Below are 18753 nucleotides of genomic sequence, written 5' to 3'. Positions count from 1 at the left end.
TTATTTCACTTTTTGTGAAACCCATGAACATATGAGAATATCCATTCAAAAGATATGACCCCTTTGAGACAGCCAGGCTTACCGCTTTTGTCCACAGGAGCTGCCAAAATCCACACAACATGAAAGTTCCTCACAGACGCTTTAATCCAAAACATTAAAATCACTCGTCTGCTGTGTGAGTACCTCAGCACGCTGACGTCTGCACATCCTCACACTGATCCAGGCCCCGTCGTCCTGCAGCTCGTCCTCTCCCATCTTTCTCACTCAAGGAAGAAAACACTCACTTATGCATTCAAGTAATTAGTGCTAATCAGCCATGCACTGACCTAGCAGGCGGCCATATTGATTTCAGAGACTAATCAAGGGAAAGCTTAATGACTTGACAATTAAAGTGCTCCAGTGTGTGAGTTACACCTGCGATTAAATGCTACGGGGATCCAGTGTAGTAGAAAATGAGGCGTGGTGAAAGCAGTCGGAGGATACGAGCTGATCACATCTTCAGTGTCTGCAGCCGCGGTCTGTAACACGAACTCATGAGGGAGAAACAGTGCAGACAGGAGGATTAACAGGAAAACGTTCAGAATTGTGGAAAAAAAAACGGAAGAAAATATTTATTTACAACTTTAATCTTTATTTCTTTAAAATAAGATAAAGGAAAATTTGTTATAACAATAATACAAGTACAAAAAATGTAGCAGAACACAGACGAATATACAGGACAGAGCATGACAGTGACAGGGAATTATATACGGTTCAAACAGGTAAAGATCCTTGGTATATTATAGAAGGAGAAGGAAAAGTGGGCTGGTCAATGGAAGACTTGATGATTTTCCCGGATAAAAAAAAGGGAAAAGAATCAAACTTTCTAAATGTTTTCTACTTGGCACCAACGAACCTGCTCTCTTTCCAGTTTCAGCCGACATGCTGCAAACGTTCTCCAATAAATAAGGCACCATGACGCCCAAAGGCAGGAAAGTACGTGTGTGTTTCTCGGTGTGTGAATAAGTGGATCAAAACAGATGACAAACGTTCACATTTTATATCGTGCATAAATACTTATTCATCTTAAATCACTCTTTAGATATTCCTATCAATAAAAAAAGACATTTGTTACTGAGAATTTTAAAAAATCCATATTTGACATGAACATTTAAAGCAAAAACAGCCTGTGAAAAAGGATAAACTCAAACATATGACACCGTATTTGATAACCTTTTTTTTTTTTGGTTTAACTTTAAAAGAGCTGAACGACGCTGCGTCACACACACAGACCGGTTTCACGCTGGCAAAGTGCTGCTCGGCCCAATCCAACATGTTTTCAATGTAGTGATCAAGTGCAATGCTGAATCGCATCACCTCTCACATATGTCGAACCAGCTGTGTGCATGAGAAACATGTGCTCTTGTTATTGCATAAATCCTTAAAGGCACTGCTAAAAAACATCAAACTCGAAAAGTAAAAGTGGACGAGTTAAACATGAAACTGATTAAGGCAGGTTTGACGCTGAAGGATATTAAGCGTCAGTCTTTGTGTTTGGCAGATGCTTAATGTTTGGCACTGCTCGTAAAATAACCACAAAGGTAAGATGTGGAAGGCGGTAAAATCAAGCTGCAGCACGTTACGAAGAATCAAACTTCTCTTCACTCCCTGTGAGCGATAGTGAGAGGATAGTGTTTGTTTATGAGCCAATAAACGGACATGAGCTGTCCATCCGGCCGCCGAAAGTCATTGAAAAATAAAGTCCCTCTGGCAGGCTTCTACGTTTCTGTCCCACCTGTGTGATGGAGATGGATGGAGTGGAGGGCTGGTGTGGTGGGAAGACTGTCAATAAAAGGTCAGAGTCTCATATCAGACGGATGACACCCAGGTGGCGTTTACATCTCGTGGGCAGCGAGATGGTGCTCTGGGATTCCGTTGGCATGAGCCACCACCGTGTTGTTCTCATTGAGGCGCCTCACGCGGTACATTTCATAGTGGATGCTGCTGGTGATGTCCTTAATGTTCTGCATATGGGTCCTGAAAGAAACACAATCATATGAAACCGTAAGAAACCAGCAGAAGAGACATTCACACGGCTCTATTAAAAATCTCAAATGGCAAAATCCTTAATCAGGTTGAGAAAGATTTTTTAAGAAGGTAAAATAACTTTTCTGTGGAATAATTATAAATCATATAATATTATAAAACATGTCTGGAGAATGTCTTTAAATACACATCGTCACAGAAACACAAGACAGAGACGAACTAATAGACACAAATTTCTCTCACCTGATCAGAAGATCCCGTAAATAGGCAAACTCACAGTGAGCTATGTTCTCAACTAAAAGAGAAGGAGAGGTTATGAGTTATTAGAAATTACAAAGTGAGCATAAACAGACCACAGCAGGAGAAACTGGCTAAATCAGTACAAATATACAGACAGGAAGCTGTGAGCTGTGTTTCCTACAGCGTCCACTAGGTGGAGTCAGTGACCTCACCGTGATGTCACAGTAGACACAGAGATACTGTACGCCTTCTCAACAATGCACAATGAAGATCTCTGTTACTAACGTCATCTACACGAGTCTTTATGAACAGATTAGACTATCTGCGCGAATGAAATCCTGCAAGGCGCGCGCACGCGTGTGTGTGTGTGTGTGTGTGTGTGTGTGTGTGTGTGTGTGTGTGTGTGTGTGTGTGTGTGTGCGCGCGCGCGCGTCTGCACAGCACGCTGCAGGAAATGAAACTTCCTTAATGAGACACTTGATAGAGAGGTGGGGCCTCCTGTCTGGAGTGGATAACATGATTAACTATTGAAAGATGAATGCTGCGGTAAGAATGGATGTTAAGAAAGCTCAGCAGTGTTTTATTGGCATTCTGATCAAACTGAATACATTTAACTGTTACACAAAATAAGCAAAATAATAGAGGACAAACCACACATCTACAACTTGTAATCTATTCACTAGATGTAAGATATAAAGCAGAAAAAAAACCCCGTACACATTTTTTCCTATGTGAGGATCCACAGTGTATCATGTGATAGGGGGTGTATGTGGGGTGGGGGAAACGGGTAAACAAATGAAGCCTCTTCAGACAGACTGGGTCTGCTGCCAGCTGCCTGGCACACGACGGCAGTCTGAAAACTGAATGGAGCATTGTTTATTGAAAGACTGACTCCCTGACGTCTTTGCTCCTCAATTAAACCACTTTAAGGTCAGTTATTTGCATAATGACTGATTCTGTCCTCTCAAAGATAGATATATCCGTACCTTCAATGGTTCCCCACTTGGTTTTCCTCCCCAGAAGCCTCCTGCCGTTGACCTGGTACTCCTGGTCGCTGCCCACCACAGCAAATGGGATCATCTCCTGCTCACAGGTTAAAGGTCAACAGACAATAGAGTTAGAAATCATCCACATTTGAGTACATAAAAATCACTCCATTTGTCTGAGCATCCCCTCACCCTGATCTTCTCATTGATCATCCTGTCCTCTGCATCCTCGTCGAACTCCTTCTGTGGGTAAACATCGATCCCGTTGGCTCGCAGCTCTTCTCTGATCTGTGCGTTCAAACAAGAAGAGAAACACAGCAAACACTTAACACACTACAGCTTTCAAAGGATACAAACTAAGGCCTTTAATTCCAGGAGTAATTAGGCAGACGTGATGATGGTGTCATGGGAGACATCAAATAAACGTTCCTAAATCTGTGTTCAGATTAAGGTGGTATTAACACAAATCTGCCTTCTCATCTACTAAAGTTTGGGCTTAGTCGTTAATCGCTGTCTGTGTACAAACAACACATAAAACCTAAAGTGGTGGATACATGCACACAAACACAAAGACACACACAGGAGCATGCATTCATAAATCAGGGGGAGTTTAGCCTCCTCGTTGCTAATGAGAAGAGGGGAAATCCTGAGATCCTTGAAAACGCTGCCAATAAAAACAGACAAATGAACGGCTGCAGCCTTATAAACTGTGAAGAGGAAGTGTAGAAAGTAAAGGGGGATGAGTGGGAATGAAAGACAGAGATGCTCTCAAGCTTTTCCTGGAATGTGGCCATGTTTTGTGACTGTCAAGAGGGCGCAGGGAGAGAAGAAGAAACAACCGCTGGAGGAAACCACAGGAACTTGTCCTATCTCCGGTTACACCACAAACACGAAAAAAATGCAAGAACGGAGAAAAACAAAGACGATGTTTCTCGACTCTAAATTAAACGGAAGAGAAAAAAAAGTAAACTAAAGAATAAAGTAAATAAAAGAGAATATGGAGCAGGAACGAAGTTACCTTCTTTTTGAAGAAGTCCCTCTCCTCCAGGGTGAGAGTATCGGCCTTTGCGATGACCGGGACGATGTTGACCACCTTACTGAGACGTCTCATGAATTCTACATCAAGAGGCCGCAGACTAAAGGAAGACAAGAGACAAGGAAGAGAGAGATAAAAGGAAAGCAGACATTAGCTGTAAAATCATGAATGTAATACACAAACTTTCCACCAGAGGGCAGACGGTCCTCACAACTGTGCCAGATGGAGGAACTACTGTAGCTGCTAACACACAGTATTTACAGTTCCAGCTGTTGCATCCATGACCTAATCCTGCTCTGCAGTGTGTGTGAACAGCTGCATGATGAGGTTGAAAGCACTTGTGGTCTGTGTGAGGAGTGCAGGCTTTTCCTGCAGTTTAACAAAAGCATTACGGCAGTGTACTCTGCTCTTGCAAACAACGCTTCTGCAAAGACAGGCCATTGTTAACAAAGAGTCTTGAGCACAAATTAAAAAAATTGATTGCACGCTCCCAGACTCTCTGTCTCGCTCGTCCTTCCTTCCTCTTTTAATGCGACCCCGGAGCAGCTGCTGGACAGCCTATGTCATATCTGCAGCGTTGGATCATCATGAAACATTGGGGCAAAGAGACGGGGGGCTATTTCACACCAGCCCCCTGCCTGAGAAAAGACAGGCATGACACTAAAGTGCAGCTCTTGAATGGTGCTCTGCTGTAAACTGTGTGCGTGTATGCGCGTGTGTGTGAAAGCTCAAACAAGGCAGACAATCCACAGCTGCTCAACATTTTCCCAGGACTGCCCGCTCTGCACTCGACTAGAGTTACACAAATGCGAACGCTATAAAATGCACAGTGAATCTATCATTTCAAGGATACATGAGACCGTGTGCACCCTTCCCCTAATTTCTTCTGCTAATACACCCCGACCCTGCAGAGAGAGAGAGAGACGGCAGTTCATGCAGTCCGATCAGAGCCAGATGTGAGAAACTGTGAGAGATCCAGGGAAAGAAAATTTGGGACATCGTGCAGCTTCAGGGCCTGGCGAGAGCAGACCGTCTTGTGTGTGTGTTGGTGCACGAGTGTGCATGTTTGTGTTCTGGGACATGTTTCTTTGTGCTGAGCGGAAATGTGTAGTGATGTGTGTGGGTGAGTTCAATATAAAAAGTAAGAGAGCAGAGAGATGTTCCACATTGCTTCACACTGAAAAGATTCAGACTGAACAAAGAAAATCTGCATCAGTGTGTGGACAATCTTTCTGGACAAGTTCAACACTGAGCCAGAGAAAAGGCAGGTTTTGAAGTTCTGGCTGAGGCAGGTCAAGGCAACACTCTTAAATAGACACTTATCGGTTGTCTTGCAGAGAGTTGGATGGGAAGACTGATACTTTTGTGTGTGTGTATATAATGTGTAAAGTATGCCGTAAAAGGCATTGGTATCTATTTATTTACAAAGTCCTTCCTGTCTTTTATCACTTCCTTTCTAAACTGGTCACCGTGATTCTCTAACTTGTTGAAGAGTGATGCCAATGCTGCAAGTCCTGCGTGCAAGCGCTACATTTGAGAAATCTTTCAGTTGTTTGTGTTGCTCACACATGGAACATTTCACAACACACATTCAACTCAAAACAACTGTCCCTGTAGGTCAATTAAAAAGATTAAGAGCTACATCGCTCTTGAATGCAACTGTTTGTATCATGCTTTGCTTTTCTCTGCTTGTTTGTTTTCTTGTTACATGTTATTGTATTTCTTGTATGTTTATTTATTTTGTTTAAAGTGTCATTTTTACATCATTGAAAAGAAGGGTATGCCCTTCATTAAGACTTAAGATTTAAATGAAGATTGGATGAATAAATATACTGAAAGCAGCCTAAAAGTGCAGCCAAAGCCTCTCCATCGCCCCCTGCTGACTGGCTGCAGTATAGGTCATAAAGCCCGCCTCCTCCATGTTAACAGATGGGACATGAGTCAAACTATAAAATCCAAATATGCGTCAAATAGATTTTTCTCAAACATGGATTCTGTCATTATAGTTAGTTCTTATCATGCTGATTTATGTCCAAGTTTTTCTCGCAAGTTTACTTTTAATAAGTTATTTGATGCTATAAAAAGGGGGCGTGAGCTCACGATTGACAGCTCTGTTGACAAATTGGGCTCCTGCAGCTTTCTGTTCCCGAGTAGCAGAGTAGAGGAGGAACGACGGGAGGAGATGTAACTAAAACAATCACTACAGTCATTGAACTTTCCATAACCGTGAATGTCTACTTCAGACCAACACAAGAAGCTGCTCGGCTGGTAAATACGCTTTGGTTAGTGGAGGGGGCGGGACACTGTTGGGGGTATTTTGGTGTCAGATAAGTACAGAGGAGGAGAGGAGGAGAGGAGGAGCCACGTCATCCATCTTTTTATGCAGTCTATGCTTTAAACTTTAGCACCCCTGTAAAACGCTTTCAAGTCAGTAACAGTCACCCAAAAAATAATTCTATAATAGAAACTAAAGAAAACTCCACAGGGGACGGTTATGATAAGTTAGCTGGCTGCTGGTTGTAGCTTCATCTCCTCTGTACAAACATGGGAGCGGTTTCTGATCTACCGCCCTGCGAGAAGCAAATAAGTGCAGGGCATCATGTGTTGTTGAGTTCGGTGCTGACAAAGAGGACAGGGAAGCTCTCAGCCCTGTATGTTTGTGCTCATGTGTCTATTTTTAGCCGTGTTTGTGTGTGTCCCTACCAGTGTCCGGTGGGGGGGATGAAGTATATGCAGCAGTGGACTCTGGAGTCTGGAATCCTCTTCTTCCTGTTGATGTTGATCTCCTCCTGCAGGTACGCCTCGTACTGGTCATTGATGAACTTCATGATGGGCTGCCAGCTGGACAGATGAGGGAGGAGGGGAAAGGGAAGGGATGGACAGATGCAAGAGGAAAGGTGGAAGCAGAACAGGAAAAGAAGGGGTTGATGGGTAAAAGCAGGAAGTGGGAGGGGCTCAGAGATAAGAGGAACAGGAGAAGCAAGAGGGGAGGGGAACCGGGTTAGACACGACTAAATCTTGTTTGTAGTGTCAAAGAAATAACAGAATTGGAACGTACCAGTTCTCATTGTTGATCTGGTCTCCAAATCCTGGTGTGTCGATGACTGTCAGCTTCATTCTGACGCCCTTCTCCTCGATGTCTGCACACAAAGAAGCACAAACACGGTCAGCCAGTTCACTGTAGACGATTGTGCGAAGTGCACGGCCAATTCTTCACCTGAATTGCATTGACAAACTGATTTGAGGGGATAATTGGTGATAAATTCATGATAAAGCTGCCAAAAGGGAAACTTGGCTGGTGTTGTGGGGCTGAGAATATGTGCAGAGATTGTTTCAGCCGTGATTACAGTAAATTAAAGACAATTTGAGTTTTAAAAAAGGAGGAGGAAAAGAGGGAAGAAGAATTAAGGGCTAAATGTTTGGAGTACACAAGCAGTATGTAAGACTAAGAATCAAGTAGCAGAGTATGACAGGGATGTATTTTAGCTTACAGATACGGACAGACGAAAAACAGAAGGGGCAGATTCAAGGAGGTTGAAGAGGGCCGTACCATGACTGATGGACTTTATTTCGATTGTTTTGGGGATCTTCTCCTGGGCCATGGCCAGCACTGACTTACGGCTGACTTTGGACTTGAACAGGGTGTTCATCAGAGTAGACTTTCCCAGGCCACTCTGTCCTGTAAGCAAAGAGTCAGTCAGAGAGGCAGACAGTCAGAAAAAAAGCACATACACACACACCTTACATACATTATTTTCCAGGAGAGGACGACTGCAGGCTGTTACAACTGTTGGGCTGGAGCAGTGAGAAGCTGCAGGTGTCTGTCTGCACAAACAGTGTCTGCAGAGCCTTCACTACGCATGACTACAACCCAAACACACCATCAATAAGACGGATTGGATCCCTAGATATACTGTTTTTATTCCTTAAACGGTCAGGAGGCAAAGATTCATGTGCTCTGAGTGACCTAAATTAAACAATTTTTAATCCTGAGTGACAGTGCGTCAGATATGAGACACCGTATGTATATAGAAAACTTTAAAACGGCCTTTAATCATGTCATTTATGCTCAATTTTAAGCTGTATCACATGAATAGTCGCTACTTTCTTCTAAGAACTTGATAACACAGAGTCCTGAATTCAAAGTTGCAGTTGTCAGTTAAAATGTTCTCAACGACTTCAATGTGGAAGCAGAAGAAGCAACATTATTACTAACGGTCCTTGTCTCCTGATCCGACCCGAGCAGACCATGCTAATATCAACACAGGTTAATGAAGAGGAGTTTGGAGGGGCCCACTGTTCCCGACGGATGGCAGACAAGATTCACAGTTCATCTTCAGGTTAAGTCAACATCTAGACCTTTACTGATGCATGAAGACGCACACATCAGTCGCATGTACCTGAACAATACATGGATCTATACGACCAGGACAGAAGCAAAGAGCTGCAGGACTCAATGGAGAAAATGTATACACTCTTAAGCCGGAGACACACTTTGCTGTTAACTACGTGTTTGTGTGCGTATGATGGCTGGCCTGCGTTCCCTGCGTCTGTTTGGCGGGTCGGCTGTGCACGTTCCGAGATGCACTCTGCACATGACCAGTAGAGGCAGTATAACGTCAGAGGGGATGTGATAGGGGCAACACAGCGGCAGGGACAACAATGGCAGAACGTTTTGAAGAAGAGCTAAAAAACCAAGTCCGCAATTATCCACATCTGTACGATGTGTCATTACCATTGCACAGTAACTAACAAGCCTGTCAAAACAGCTGGAGACAGATAAGTCCGGGACCGTGACGTCCGTGCACGGAGGAACATGTTGGAGTGGGGACGGTGTCGACGGTGTGGTCTGTCCGGCGAACACACAAAAGCTGTCACTGTTTCTGCTGTGATCTCAGAATGAACATCACAGTAGGCTCCTCGTGTGTCTCCTTGTCTGTTGTTTACATCCCACACAAACGATAGTTGCATACGGCCTGAGCTCTCTGGTGTGCCCTCTAGAGGCATCCTCCAGTAACACGCCTAGTGCATAGACAAGTATGTGAACAGTTATGTTCATGACGCATCAGTTACGACGCAGTTAAAAGCAAGTATATCTCCAGCTTTAAGCTTTAGCACCATGATGCCACAACTTCCTCCCTTTCTGTAACAGCTGTATTTTCCGAAGAGTTTCCGAAGGTGTTTGTCCAGTTGTTCCCTGCTTATCACTACCAGTAACGGGTTAAAACGTGAGGATTGTAAGCAAAACTGTGATGAAATAAACCTGGTGAAAACGTTTTTTCATAATGAAGACAAGACAGAATTGTTAGCAAACAAAAACTGACCAATTATCTCCAAATATCCAAGATGAGAAAGAAAATAAGTGATCCGTTGACCAGTTATTTTTGCATTTTTCCTAACAAACATTTGAATCCGTTTCTTCTTAATCAGATACAGACGGCATTTTTCATTCCTCCCTCTTGCATACTAAATTCTGCCCAATAAAAAAAGGAGCTCTTCTTGCTCTTGAGTAGATTGCTTTCCCTGTTTATCATCGTGCAACCACAGCTCTTCTTATCTAAATCAAATCTTTAATGAGTCACTAGACCGCAACCCAATCATTCACATTTAAGAGCAGCATTCCTTCCTGCACTCATCTCTTAATGTGAAGTGGTGGAATATAATTGTACCTGAATGTAAAACTGAGAATGTCAGATGGTAAACACGTTTGTATAGTTTTGTTTACCATTACCTTGACGACTTCACATAACTCAGTCTGAACCCTGAGGCTGCTTCTTCAGCGAGGGGTTTTATTTGAGGATGAAGCACAGACCGACCGGCGCGGCATCATCAGGAGGAGACATACAGTACGGAGGTGGTGAGTTTAATGTCGGCCTGTCTGCTGTGGAGCTGTGTGTGTGTGTGTGTGTGTGTGTGTGTGTAATTAGCTCCTGCTTTTAAATGTGTCTGATCACAGTGATGAGGGAGTGACAGAGTGTTTCAAGTCTGTGTGGCTGCTTATTATAAAAAGTTTGAGGCCTTCATTTATCGTCAAAACTTTGATTAGAGACAAAATCTGAATCACAGGACACATGTCAGAACAGCTGACTGAAGATATTATTAGATAAACACATAATTAAGTGCAATGGTAATGGGCTGACACTAAATTTAAAACTGTCTTTAGAGTCTGAACTTGATTACAAGGTCAGAGAAGAAGAAATAAAATATTCCTTATTAAAGGGGGAGACGGTAGCTCAGTCTGTAGGGACGTGGCTTGGGAGGGTGACCGGTTCGGCCCCGGTACAGACCAAGCATGAAATTGGGGCTGGTAGCTGGAGAGGTTCCAGTTCCTTTCCTGGGCACTGTCGAGGTGTCCTTGAGCAAGGCATTGAATCCCCCAACTGCTTGGGGCACATGTCCATGTGCAGCCCCCTCACTCTGACATCTCTGCATTAATGCATGTCCATAGGGTCCTGTTTGTGCATGTGTGTATTTCAGGCCTATGTGTAAAAACAGAGTGAAAACATTAAATTTTTTTAACCTCTGAATCTTTGAACTTCTCAGATCAGCCGGACACTAAATGTTGCTGGCAAGTGTTGTGCTTTTATCGCCCTACAAGTTGTAAGCTTGTTGTTAGCTGGGTGTTAAGTTAAACTAATTGTTGTCATAGAAACAAAACCTGCATACAGCGTTTTTTTTTCTCTCGTGCACAAGCGCTTCTCTGCTAGAAAAAAGGCGCCACGTGGACACGGGGCCTTCAACTGTCAACTGTGGCAACAAATGCAATTATGCTCTTGCTTATGTGTCTTTCACGTTGTTTACATTTGAACAAACCAAGTTTTGATACTGATTAACAGGCACATGAGGTAATACAGCTGAAAACAAGGAGACCAAAAGGTAAAAAAGTGAAAACAGAGCCGAGAAATTCAGTCAGCATCAGGACGAACATGTTTCAATTCTTGTTTTAAGCCCTCCCCGGGCTGAGTTCTGACTTTATTCAGTAGTTGCATGAAGCCGGCTCTCCTAATGAAGTGTTTCTCCAATACAAGGTTGTTGCTTCATAAACCAGACAGTTAGCACAGGGCTGCATCGTACCTCCTAATGTAAGCTTTCTGTCGACCAAAAATGTCTGAACTGAGGATCCATTATTGAAGAAGTTTGAGAAACTCTGCTTTAACTAGTTTTCACTTGCACTACTTACCCACAACCATGATGTTGAGCTCAAAGCCCTGCTTCATGGCCTTCCTCCTCATCTGCTCCAGAATGGCGTCGATGCCCACATAACTGAAGTCCACCACGGGACCCCCGGCCTTCTCCCCGTACAGAGCACCCACTGCTGGGGTCACCATCGCGTCAGGCACCACCGCCTCAGACATGACACTGCTGTTGTAGCTGGGAATCACCTCTGGCCCTGATGTGAGGGAGAGAAAGAACAGACAGAGAGATGGTTAGAGGGGATGATGTGTGATTCAAAGGGATTAAGGGGATCAGTGTAGGTAGAGAAGTGACATAAATGTCTCATTAGCAATCAGAAGAAGAAGAAAATAAGTAAGACGAGGGCGTGGAGGAGGAAGTGGTGTTACAAACATTCACCCAACAATAACAATTTCAAGAATCTGAGATCCTAAGGAACCACCAGCTAAACAAGAAACAGCTGACGCTAAAAATGCTTACTTTTTTTACTAGATGTAAATTTCGATGAGAGATTTTATACCACTTTCATATCTGTCTGTTATATATGAAGTTACATTCAGCTGGTGTAGAGGAGATACAGCTAGATTAGATTAGACTCTTAAGCTCACTGAATAACAGGCTGTAGCTCAGGTGTTTAATCGTTACAAAAACGATTGTAAAAACGACAATTGACTGTTTAACGGTGAATTATGTGACGTGCTATTTCTTGTTGCCAGGCCTCCAGTTCTCATTGTTACTGGTCTGGTAAACAGCCGCACAATTACACTAATCGACCTTATTTTAACGGATTAAATAAACAACATTTTTCATGTGCAGAGTTTGTGAGCTTTAGAGGTTCTGGTAGACAGATTTTGTGAGCTTGAGACAAAGCTAGGTAAGCTGCTTTAGTCTTTATGCTAAGCTAAGGTAACCTGCTGCTAGCTGTAGCCTTACATTCAACAGACGGGTACAAGACACGTTTTGATATTCTCTTCCTACTATCTGCAGAAAAAAGCTAATTTCCCTTATAGTTAAACTCTTCCTTTGATTATTAGAGGCCTCTTCCTCCATGAGAATCACAACAGACACTAAATAAAGACAGTAAGACGCACTTGAGATGCACCTGCTGGAGAATTGGAACCAAAGTGGCTGTTAAATGTGTTTGTTTTAAGCTGCTATTAAATCAAACACACACACACACACACCTCTCCTGACTTTCACCATGTCTGGTCTCCTTCCAGTACATACTTTTGACTCATCAGAAAGCCATTAGAAAATATTCTCTGTAGTATTAAAGTGCTTTGCACTTGGCAGGAGGTTATTCCTGCAGTTTGTTTTGATAATGATTAGCTTAATGTCTCTCCTTGGAATGTCTATGGAAGTGTGTCCAATCACAAGATAAATATTCAGCATTTCATACCCTCTTTAAGGCGCCAATACGCCTGCAGAGAGTGGCTGCAGCTCTGTTTAACAATGTGTAAAGTCAGCGTAGGTGAAGAATTTACAGTGTGTATGTTTGTCTGTATGTACTGTGGTTCATGTAGCGGCTGCCCCCTCACAAGGCCTCCCTTCCCCTCGCTCTCCACGGTGCAGAGTTACTGTCCTGTTAATGTGGGAGTGGAAAAGACGGAGACCACTGAGGCTGAAACCTGATCCACTCACCCGCATACCCCGTGTCACACACACACACACAGTACATGCTTGAGTTTTTTTGATCACACAGTTGACTTGTAGGCGCACATACGAACAAGCGCATGAAAACATAAAAACGCACACACCATCAGTCCAAACGTGCTGCCAAGAATTTAACAGCTTGTGGTTTCCAGCTCAGGCACTAAAAACTTGGCCTGCCACGAGCAGAAGAAGTCCAGACAACAAACCAGTTCACTCTGGGAATTAAATGGACAAGGAGTGAGAGCACTGCTGGCATGAAGTCCACACACTTCAACCTGGCACTGCGTTGATTAATGGAAGAAATACAGTGAGGAATAACAGCGCTGTGGAAACTCAGCGCAAGTTCATATTCAACACTGAGTTCCTCTTTTATAATGTGCCCCTTTGTGTGTCTCTGTGTATGTGTGTCATAGAGACCCACCTATGGAAGCAGCTCTCCTGGCCTCCTTCACCACTTCCCCATCCTGTTCCAGCAGTCAGTCAGCAACTTACTCACTGCCCTCCACCTCTCCTCTGCACCGTGCACATTCCTGTACCTCTGCTCGTCTTTTTCTCTTAACCTCCCCTCTGCAAACACTCCTCCCTGTGTTGTCAGTTTCCCCTCTCTGTCCATTTTTGATCTTTTGTCCTTTTTCTAAACTCTTTTGATTATCATTGCCTCCACCCCACACAACCTTTTTAGCCTTCACTTACCACTCCTCGTGTCGGCCCTCCTCCCTCTCTCCTCTACCCCTGCCTCTTTGACAGCTCTGTGCTGTAAACAGAGATGTTAGCCAGAGGCTAGCACACCTTTACAGGCGGAGACAACCGAGCCTCGCCTGAGGCAGGATACGAGAACACATCAAAAGGGAAGGGACATAAAAAGGACGGGGGTAACAGACACTTGAGTATCAGCCTCAGTGCACTTCAGCAGCCACTCCTGCATAATGTCAAATGAAGCAAAGCTCATCCTTCTTTTGTACAATGGTCAGAGATATTTAAAATAACGTGTGAGTATTTTTCTGACATTAAAAAGACAAGTCAATATTATGTTGCACCGGGACGATAAGCAGCTGGCTTGTTGCAGCCTTAGATCTTTTATATACCTGGAGTCTGATTAACTGAAGAACACAAAATGCCCCTAGAATAAATGTGTAATTCACTGGAACTGGGTGTCCGTTTCACAGATTTTGACACAAATTGAGACAAACAATGATACGGTGAGTCAAACTAGCAGAGACACCTGTTTGGAGCACTGATTTTTTTAAAATTAAAATATCGATATCTGGCTCCGACGATACACTAATTATATCACACCAGTCAGGACGACTATACATCACAATATCGATATTTTGTTCCACCCCTACCAGCCACATTTCCAGTGTGAGACCTCTAAAACTTCTCTTCAGTTCTGTAGTTTATATCTCTAATTTTGTGGCAAGTATGGGTGTAAAAGGAGGACAAATATGCAATAATAGATTCAACCTGGACTCCAATAATCGGGTATAAAGTACAAGTTTTTTTTAATTTGCTAATTTCCTGTGATCTGGCCCTTAATCTCTGGAGTATTTGATTCGTTTGAATGATTAGTACCTGTATTTGATTTGAGACCTTGTCCTGAAATAAGTGCATTTCCTTGCCTGAGTGCACGTTACTGAGAACAATGCGACAAACATCTATTGTATTAACAAGCTGTCTGTTCTGTTTAACGGACAATAAGAAGAATCTCCTGGAGAGGTTGGAAAAATAAAGAGAGTGAACTGGAGAGAGCAGAGTTGTCCGTGTGTCTGTGTATCCTGCATCTTAACTAACTGGTTTCCCAGACAGAAGAAGCAGCTCTTCACGGCATCGTTTAACTGTCCTCCATGAAAGCACACCGCCCATTCTGCCCGCGTTAAAGTCAAACACTGTGAACGACTTGGCAAACGCGCAACACACACAAAAGGAACTAAAAGTCCTGGAGCATTACTGTGGGAAACCCAGCTCTATGCCCAACAATGAAAACAAATCTCTCTGTGGTCTCCTTCTGCAGCCCTTTGTCTTTACTTTCAGTAAAACTACAAATCCCACCACCACAAAACCAGACTGATGAAGGACTCAGGAGTAGCCTGATCGTAAAACATCTGGGTGAACTGACTATTAATCAGACGGAGGTATTCAGACTCTCAGCTCTTCCATGATGCCCTGCCAGAGAGCTGCAGACATATAACGGTGCTCAGCCAGTAAACACAGGTGTCAGGAGACAGCCGGCTGGAGCATGACCTTGTAAATGTTAGCAGACATTTGACCTCCACATGAAAACTGTCTGGTCCTGGTGGATTACCAGCTGGTTACCCGAAACCTACCAGACTGGCCCGACTGAAAAATACAGGTTCACGTCGTCAGGTCGAGTAAGGATGAACATTTCACACACTGTAGGAACGCTGATGTTTGGAGGATGTTCTCACATGCATGATCTGGTTTTAGTGCAAATATTGAAGGCGATAATTGGTGTTAAATTAGGTCAACTGCTGTGGCTCCACCTTTTCAAAACAGTTATGTGGAGCAGTTAATGAGATGTTATGTTTGACTACCAGTGTTTGAGACAGCCAGGTGACTCCAAAATAACTACTAAGGATATTTATTTCAAGACGTTCATTTCATTTTCACTTCTTACTTCCAGCGAGCAGGTTATGGTTTCAGTGCCATCATTTTGTATGCAATCACTGAAAATGAGGGGATCCCTCGAGATATTAATAAAGGTTGGACGAATAAATGAATGAATGAATGAATCTTTATTAAACTTTGTGGAGCAAGGGAGCCCATTTACTTTTAGAGCTGATCGGGATCTGACTCACGGACAAGCAATGAATATCAGATCTGGATTGAGTCAATAAAAATATACACCTTGGGAACATACACTTTTTGATAACTAGGGGTGGTCACAAAATTAGTTGCTAACGAATTTAATTGTCAATCATTAGTGTGGTTTTCATGCTGTGCACAGACTAAACCTCGTTTTCCGGAGTTTGCTGAGGGGTGAGCCATCGCACATCTTCACTATCTCTGCTGAAAGCTGCGCATGAAAAACAGCAACAGGTAAATAAAACAGCAAAATGGCGGCAGTTGAAGCAACACCATCGCGTCCTCAAACTTCTAAAGACTGGGAGCATTTCACCCTCATCGCTGCAAAGGAAAGGATCGCCTGCAGGATCTGTAAAGCGGACCTTGCTTATCACGAGAGCACGTCGGTAGACGTAATTAGACTTGTGTTTTGATTTGATATATTTGTTATATCAGCACTTTGTCGCTGGTTTTAAACAAACAGATTATGTTCATGATAATACGGTCTTTTTCTGCTTTTCCCAAATGTATGTCAAGTATTCGAAATTCTTTCAAATTAGAAGTACATCATAAATGCACAGCAGCCAGACACAAGCATATTTTGACATTATTTTTGTACTATTGGAAATGTATCCTGATATATATAGTCCTTGCACTTTACATACCATGGAAGACTTGACTGTTTGGCCTTGTAGGAGGTCTGAACGTCACAAGTGCCCTTCTAGTTCAGTCAGAAGTCTTTCATGTTGCAGGAAAATATTAAGTCACGTTAACCAGGGCTTTAATTACCCTCACAGTGTCATTCATCAACAACATCCAGCAACATGACAGATTTAGGAGTTCATTCTCCCTCAGCCCTTCTCTCTGAAAGGTTTTCCTTTGTATTAGGTCAAGTTGTGGGATGGCATGAATAATGCGTTTCCTCTGAGTCTGAGAGAGCTAAATTAATTTTAGAAATTGCCGAGCAGAGAATGACTCATGAGCTTGCTGTGATCCTGTTTTCAATTACCGGCACTGAAGAATTTTTTTACTTGCTTCGAGCAGTATCGGATTACTTTGCTTTCTGTAAATACGGCCAGAAGACTCCGACACCACAGAGCATTTTTAAAGAAAGAAAGGAGAAGCGACAAAAGCAAGAAAAGAGAAAGTAGCAAGAAAAGATGTCATCGAGAGGAGGCAGAAGCGAAAGGAGAGTGGCAGGAAGAATGAGCTCAAGGGGAAGAGCAAAAAGGGAGAGGACGATTGAGGAGGGGGAGTTAAAGAGATAAAGTCAAGAGGAAGGAGAGGAAGGAATGGAGGAGGAGGGGAGGAAGAAGTAAAAGAAAAAAAAAGCCAGTGTGGAGAAAAACCTTCTTGATTTATTCCTCAGACTTCACACAGGCCTATAAACAGAGAGAAAGAAAGCAGCAGAAACCAGATAAAAATGTTCTGTGCTTGACAATGAAACTACGAGGAACTATGAGGAGCGCTGTGACCGTGTTGTCTATGTTTAGCGAGATGTGGTCAAAACCACCGAGCCATGCCTCAGCTGTCCGGGGTGTTGATCTTGACAGCGTGGCGAGCAGGTCAAAGGTCACGTTCCCAGTTTAGGTTGGAAAAACGCTGCGCAGAGGTTAGTCCTCTTAGGTCAAACCAGGGATCTGACCTTTAGTTTAACCTGACGTGAATCACAAGACAGGAATTCAGAGAAAGAGAAGGATTGGAAACTTGGACCAAGTGAAGTTTGTACCTGGAAGAGCGATTTACTCACTGAAGCCTTAAAACTCTGATTCAACAAACTCTTTGATAGTTTGTAGAAAGAACAAACTGTTTTCTACTATTTTAATGAGCCATGATGTACTGTAATGTTTGCTCCACTCTGCTGAAGACAAAAATGCTCTGTATACACTGTCAAAAGACAGGATGAGTCTTCAAGATGAAACTATATCTACTTTTCGTGGATGAGTCCTTTTTTCAGTATTGGAAATCATGATACACAATTATATTGTTTTTTTCTTTTGCTTGAATGATATTCAGACAAGGTGTTTTCAAGAGCGTCAATACCTTAGGGTGCTTTCACACCTGACAGCTTTGGTCCAGACTTTTGGACTTTACTTGGAAAGTCCGGTTCGTTTTGAATTCGCATTCAAAGTCTGGTGCGGACCAAATAACCAAACCATGGTCCGCCATAAAAGACGGGACTCGGTCCGTTCCCAAATGAACCACGGTCCGGTTCAATTCAGGTGAGAATACGAACGGACTTAAATTAGGACCAAATACAGGAAGCAAACCAAAACGCTGTGCATTGTGGGTTGTTAATGGATGCTAGCACTTGCAGAGAGAGCCATGCAGCCAGGCAGCAAGATGAGTGGAGACAGACGTGGGGGAGAGACGAGGAAATAGAAATATGGTCTGACCAAACAAATTCACAAATGCTGGTTTAGACGCACGAGAACACAAAGGTATTTATACTGTTAAGTAAAGGAGAGGGAGGGAGGGAGTTTTCCCTCTTGGATATTCGGACCAATCAGAGAGCAGTTTCCATGTGCATCAAAACTTTATGCAAAATGCAACATTGTAACAACTTGGTCTTTGATTCGGACCAGACCAACTGACTTTAGGTGTGAAAGCAGCCTTAAACAGACAGTACGATTTACATTCATGCTTTTGGGTTATACATTTTTGCAAATAACTAATCATGAATGTAGGAATACATTGTGTATTTGTGATCTCTAAAATATGATAAAAATATTAATATAGTCACCCTGCAAAGCTACAAAGTATTTTAGCAGTACTACTTTACTTTCATGGCTTTCACAGCGCAATCACTTTGCGTTACTCTCAGCTACAGACACTTGA

The 18753-nt window shown here is 43.0% G+C and overlaps 1 protein-coding gene across 5 annotated transcripts in view; it reads right to left on the bottom strand.

Annotated features, from left to right (window-relative positions):
- Positions 1 to 610: 610 nt before the first annotated feature.
- septin9a (septin 9a) overlaps positions 611 to 18753 on the bottom strand; it is a 102750-nt gene continuing 84607 nt past the window's right edge. For all 5 annotated transcript variants that reach the window (XM_069674859.1, XM_069674861.1, XM_069674860.1 and 2 more), the window contains 9 exons: positions 11468 to 11677; positions 7838 to 7966; positions 7346 to 7427; positions 6991 to 7128; positions 4270 to 4387; positions 3444 to 3539; positions 3252 to 3348; positions 2269 to 2320; positions 611 to 2016 (listed from right to left, as the gene is read on the bottom strand). In XM_069674859.1, coding sequence (XP_069530960.1) covers positions 1875 to 2016; positions 2269 to 2320; positions 3252 to 3348; positions 3444 to 3539; positions 4270 to 4387; positions 6991 to 7128; positions 7346 to 7427; positions 7838 to 7966; positions 11468 to 11677 — 1064 coding nt within the window. In that variant the 3' untranslated portion in view covers positions 611 to 1874. The remainder of the gene's footprint in view (positions 2017 to 2268; positions 2321 to 3251; positions 3349 to 3443; positions 3540 to 4269; positions 4388 to 6990; positions 7129 to 7345; positions 7428 to 7837; positions 7967 to 11467; positions 11678 to 18753) is intronic.

Source organism: Semicossyphus pulcher, unplaced genomic scaffold (genome assembly GCF_022749685.1).
Source record: "Semicossyphus pulcher isolate SPU_LCO1_2020_fin unplaced genomic scaffold, fSemPul1.0.p SCAF_23, whole genome shotgun sequence".
NCBI lineage: Eukaryota > Metazoa > Chordata > Actinopteri > Labriformes > Labridae > Semicossyphus > Semicossyphus pulcher.
Note: the sequence above shows the minus strand (reverse complement) of the source record. Positions and strands in the feature narration are given on the sequence as shown.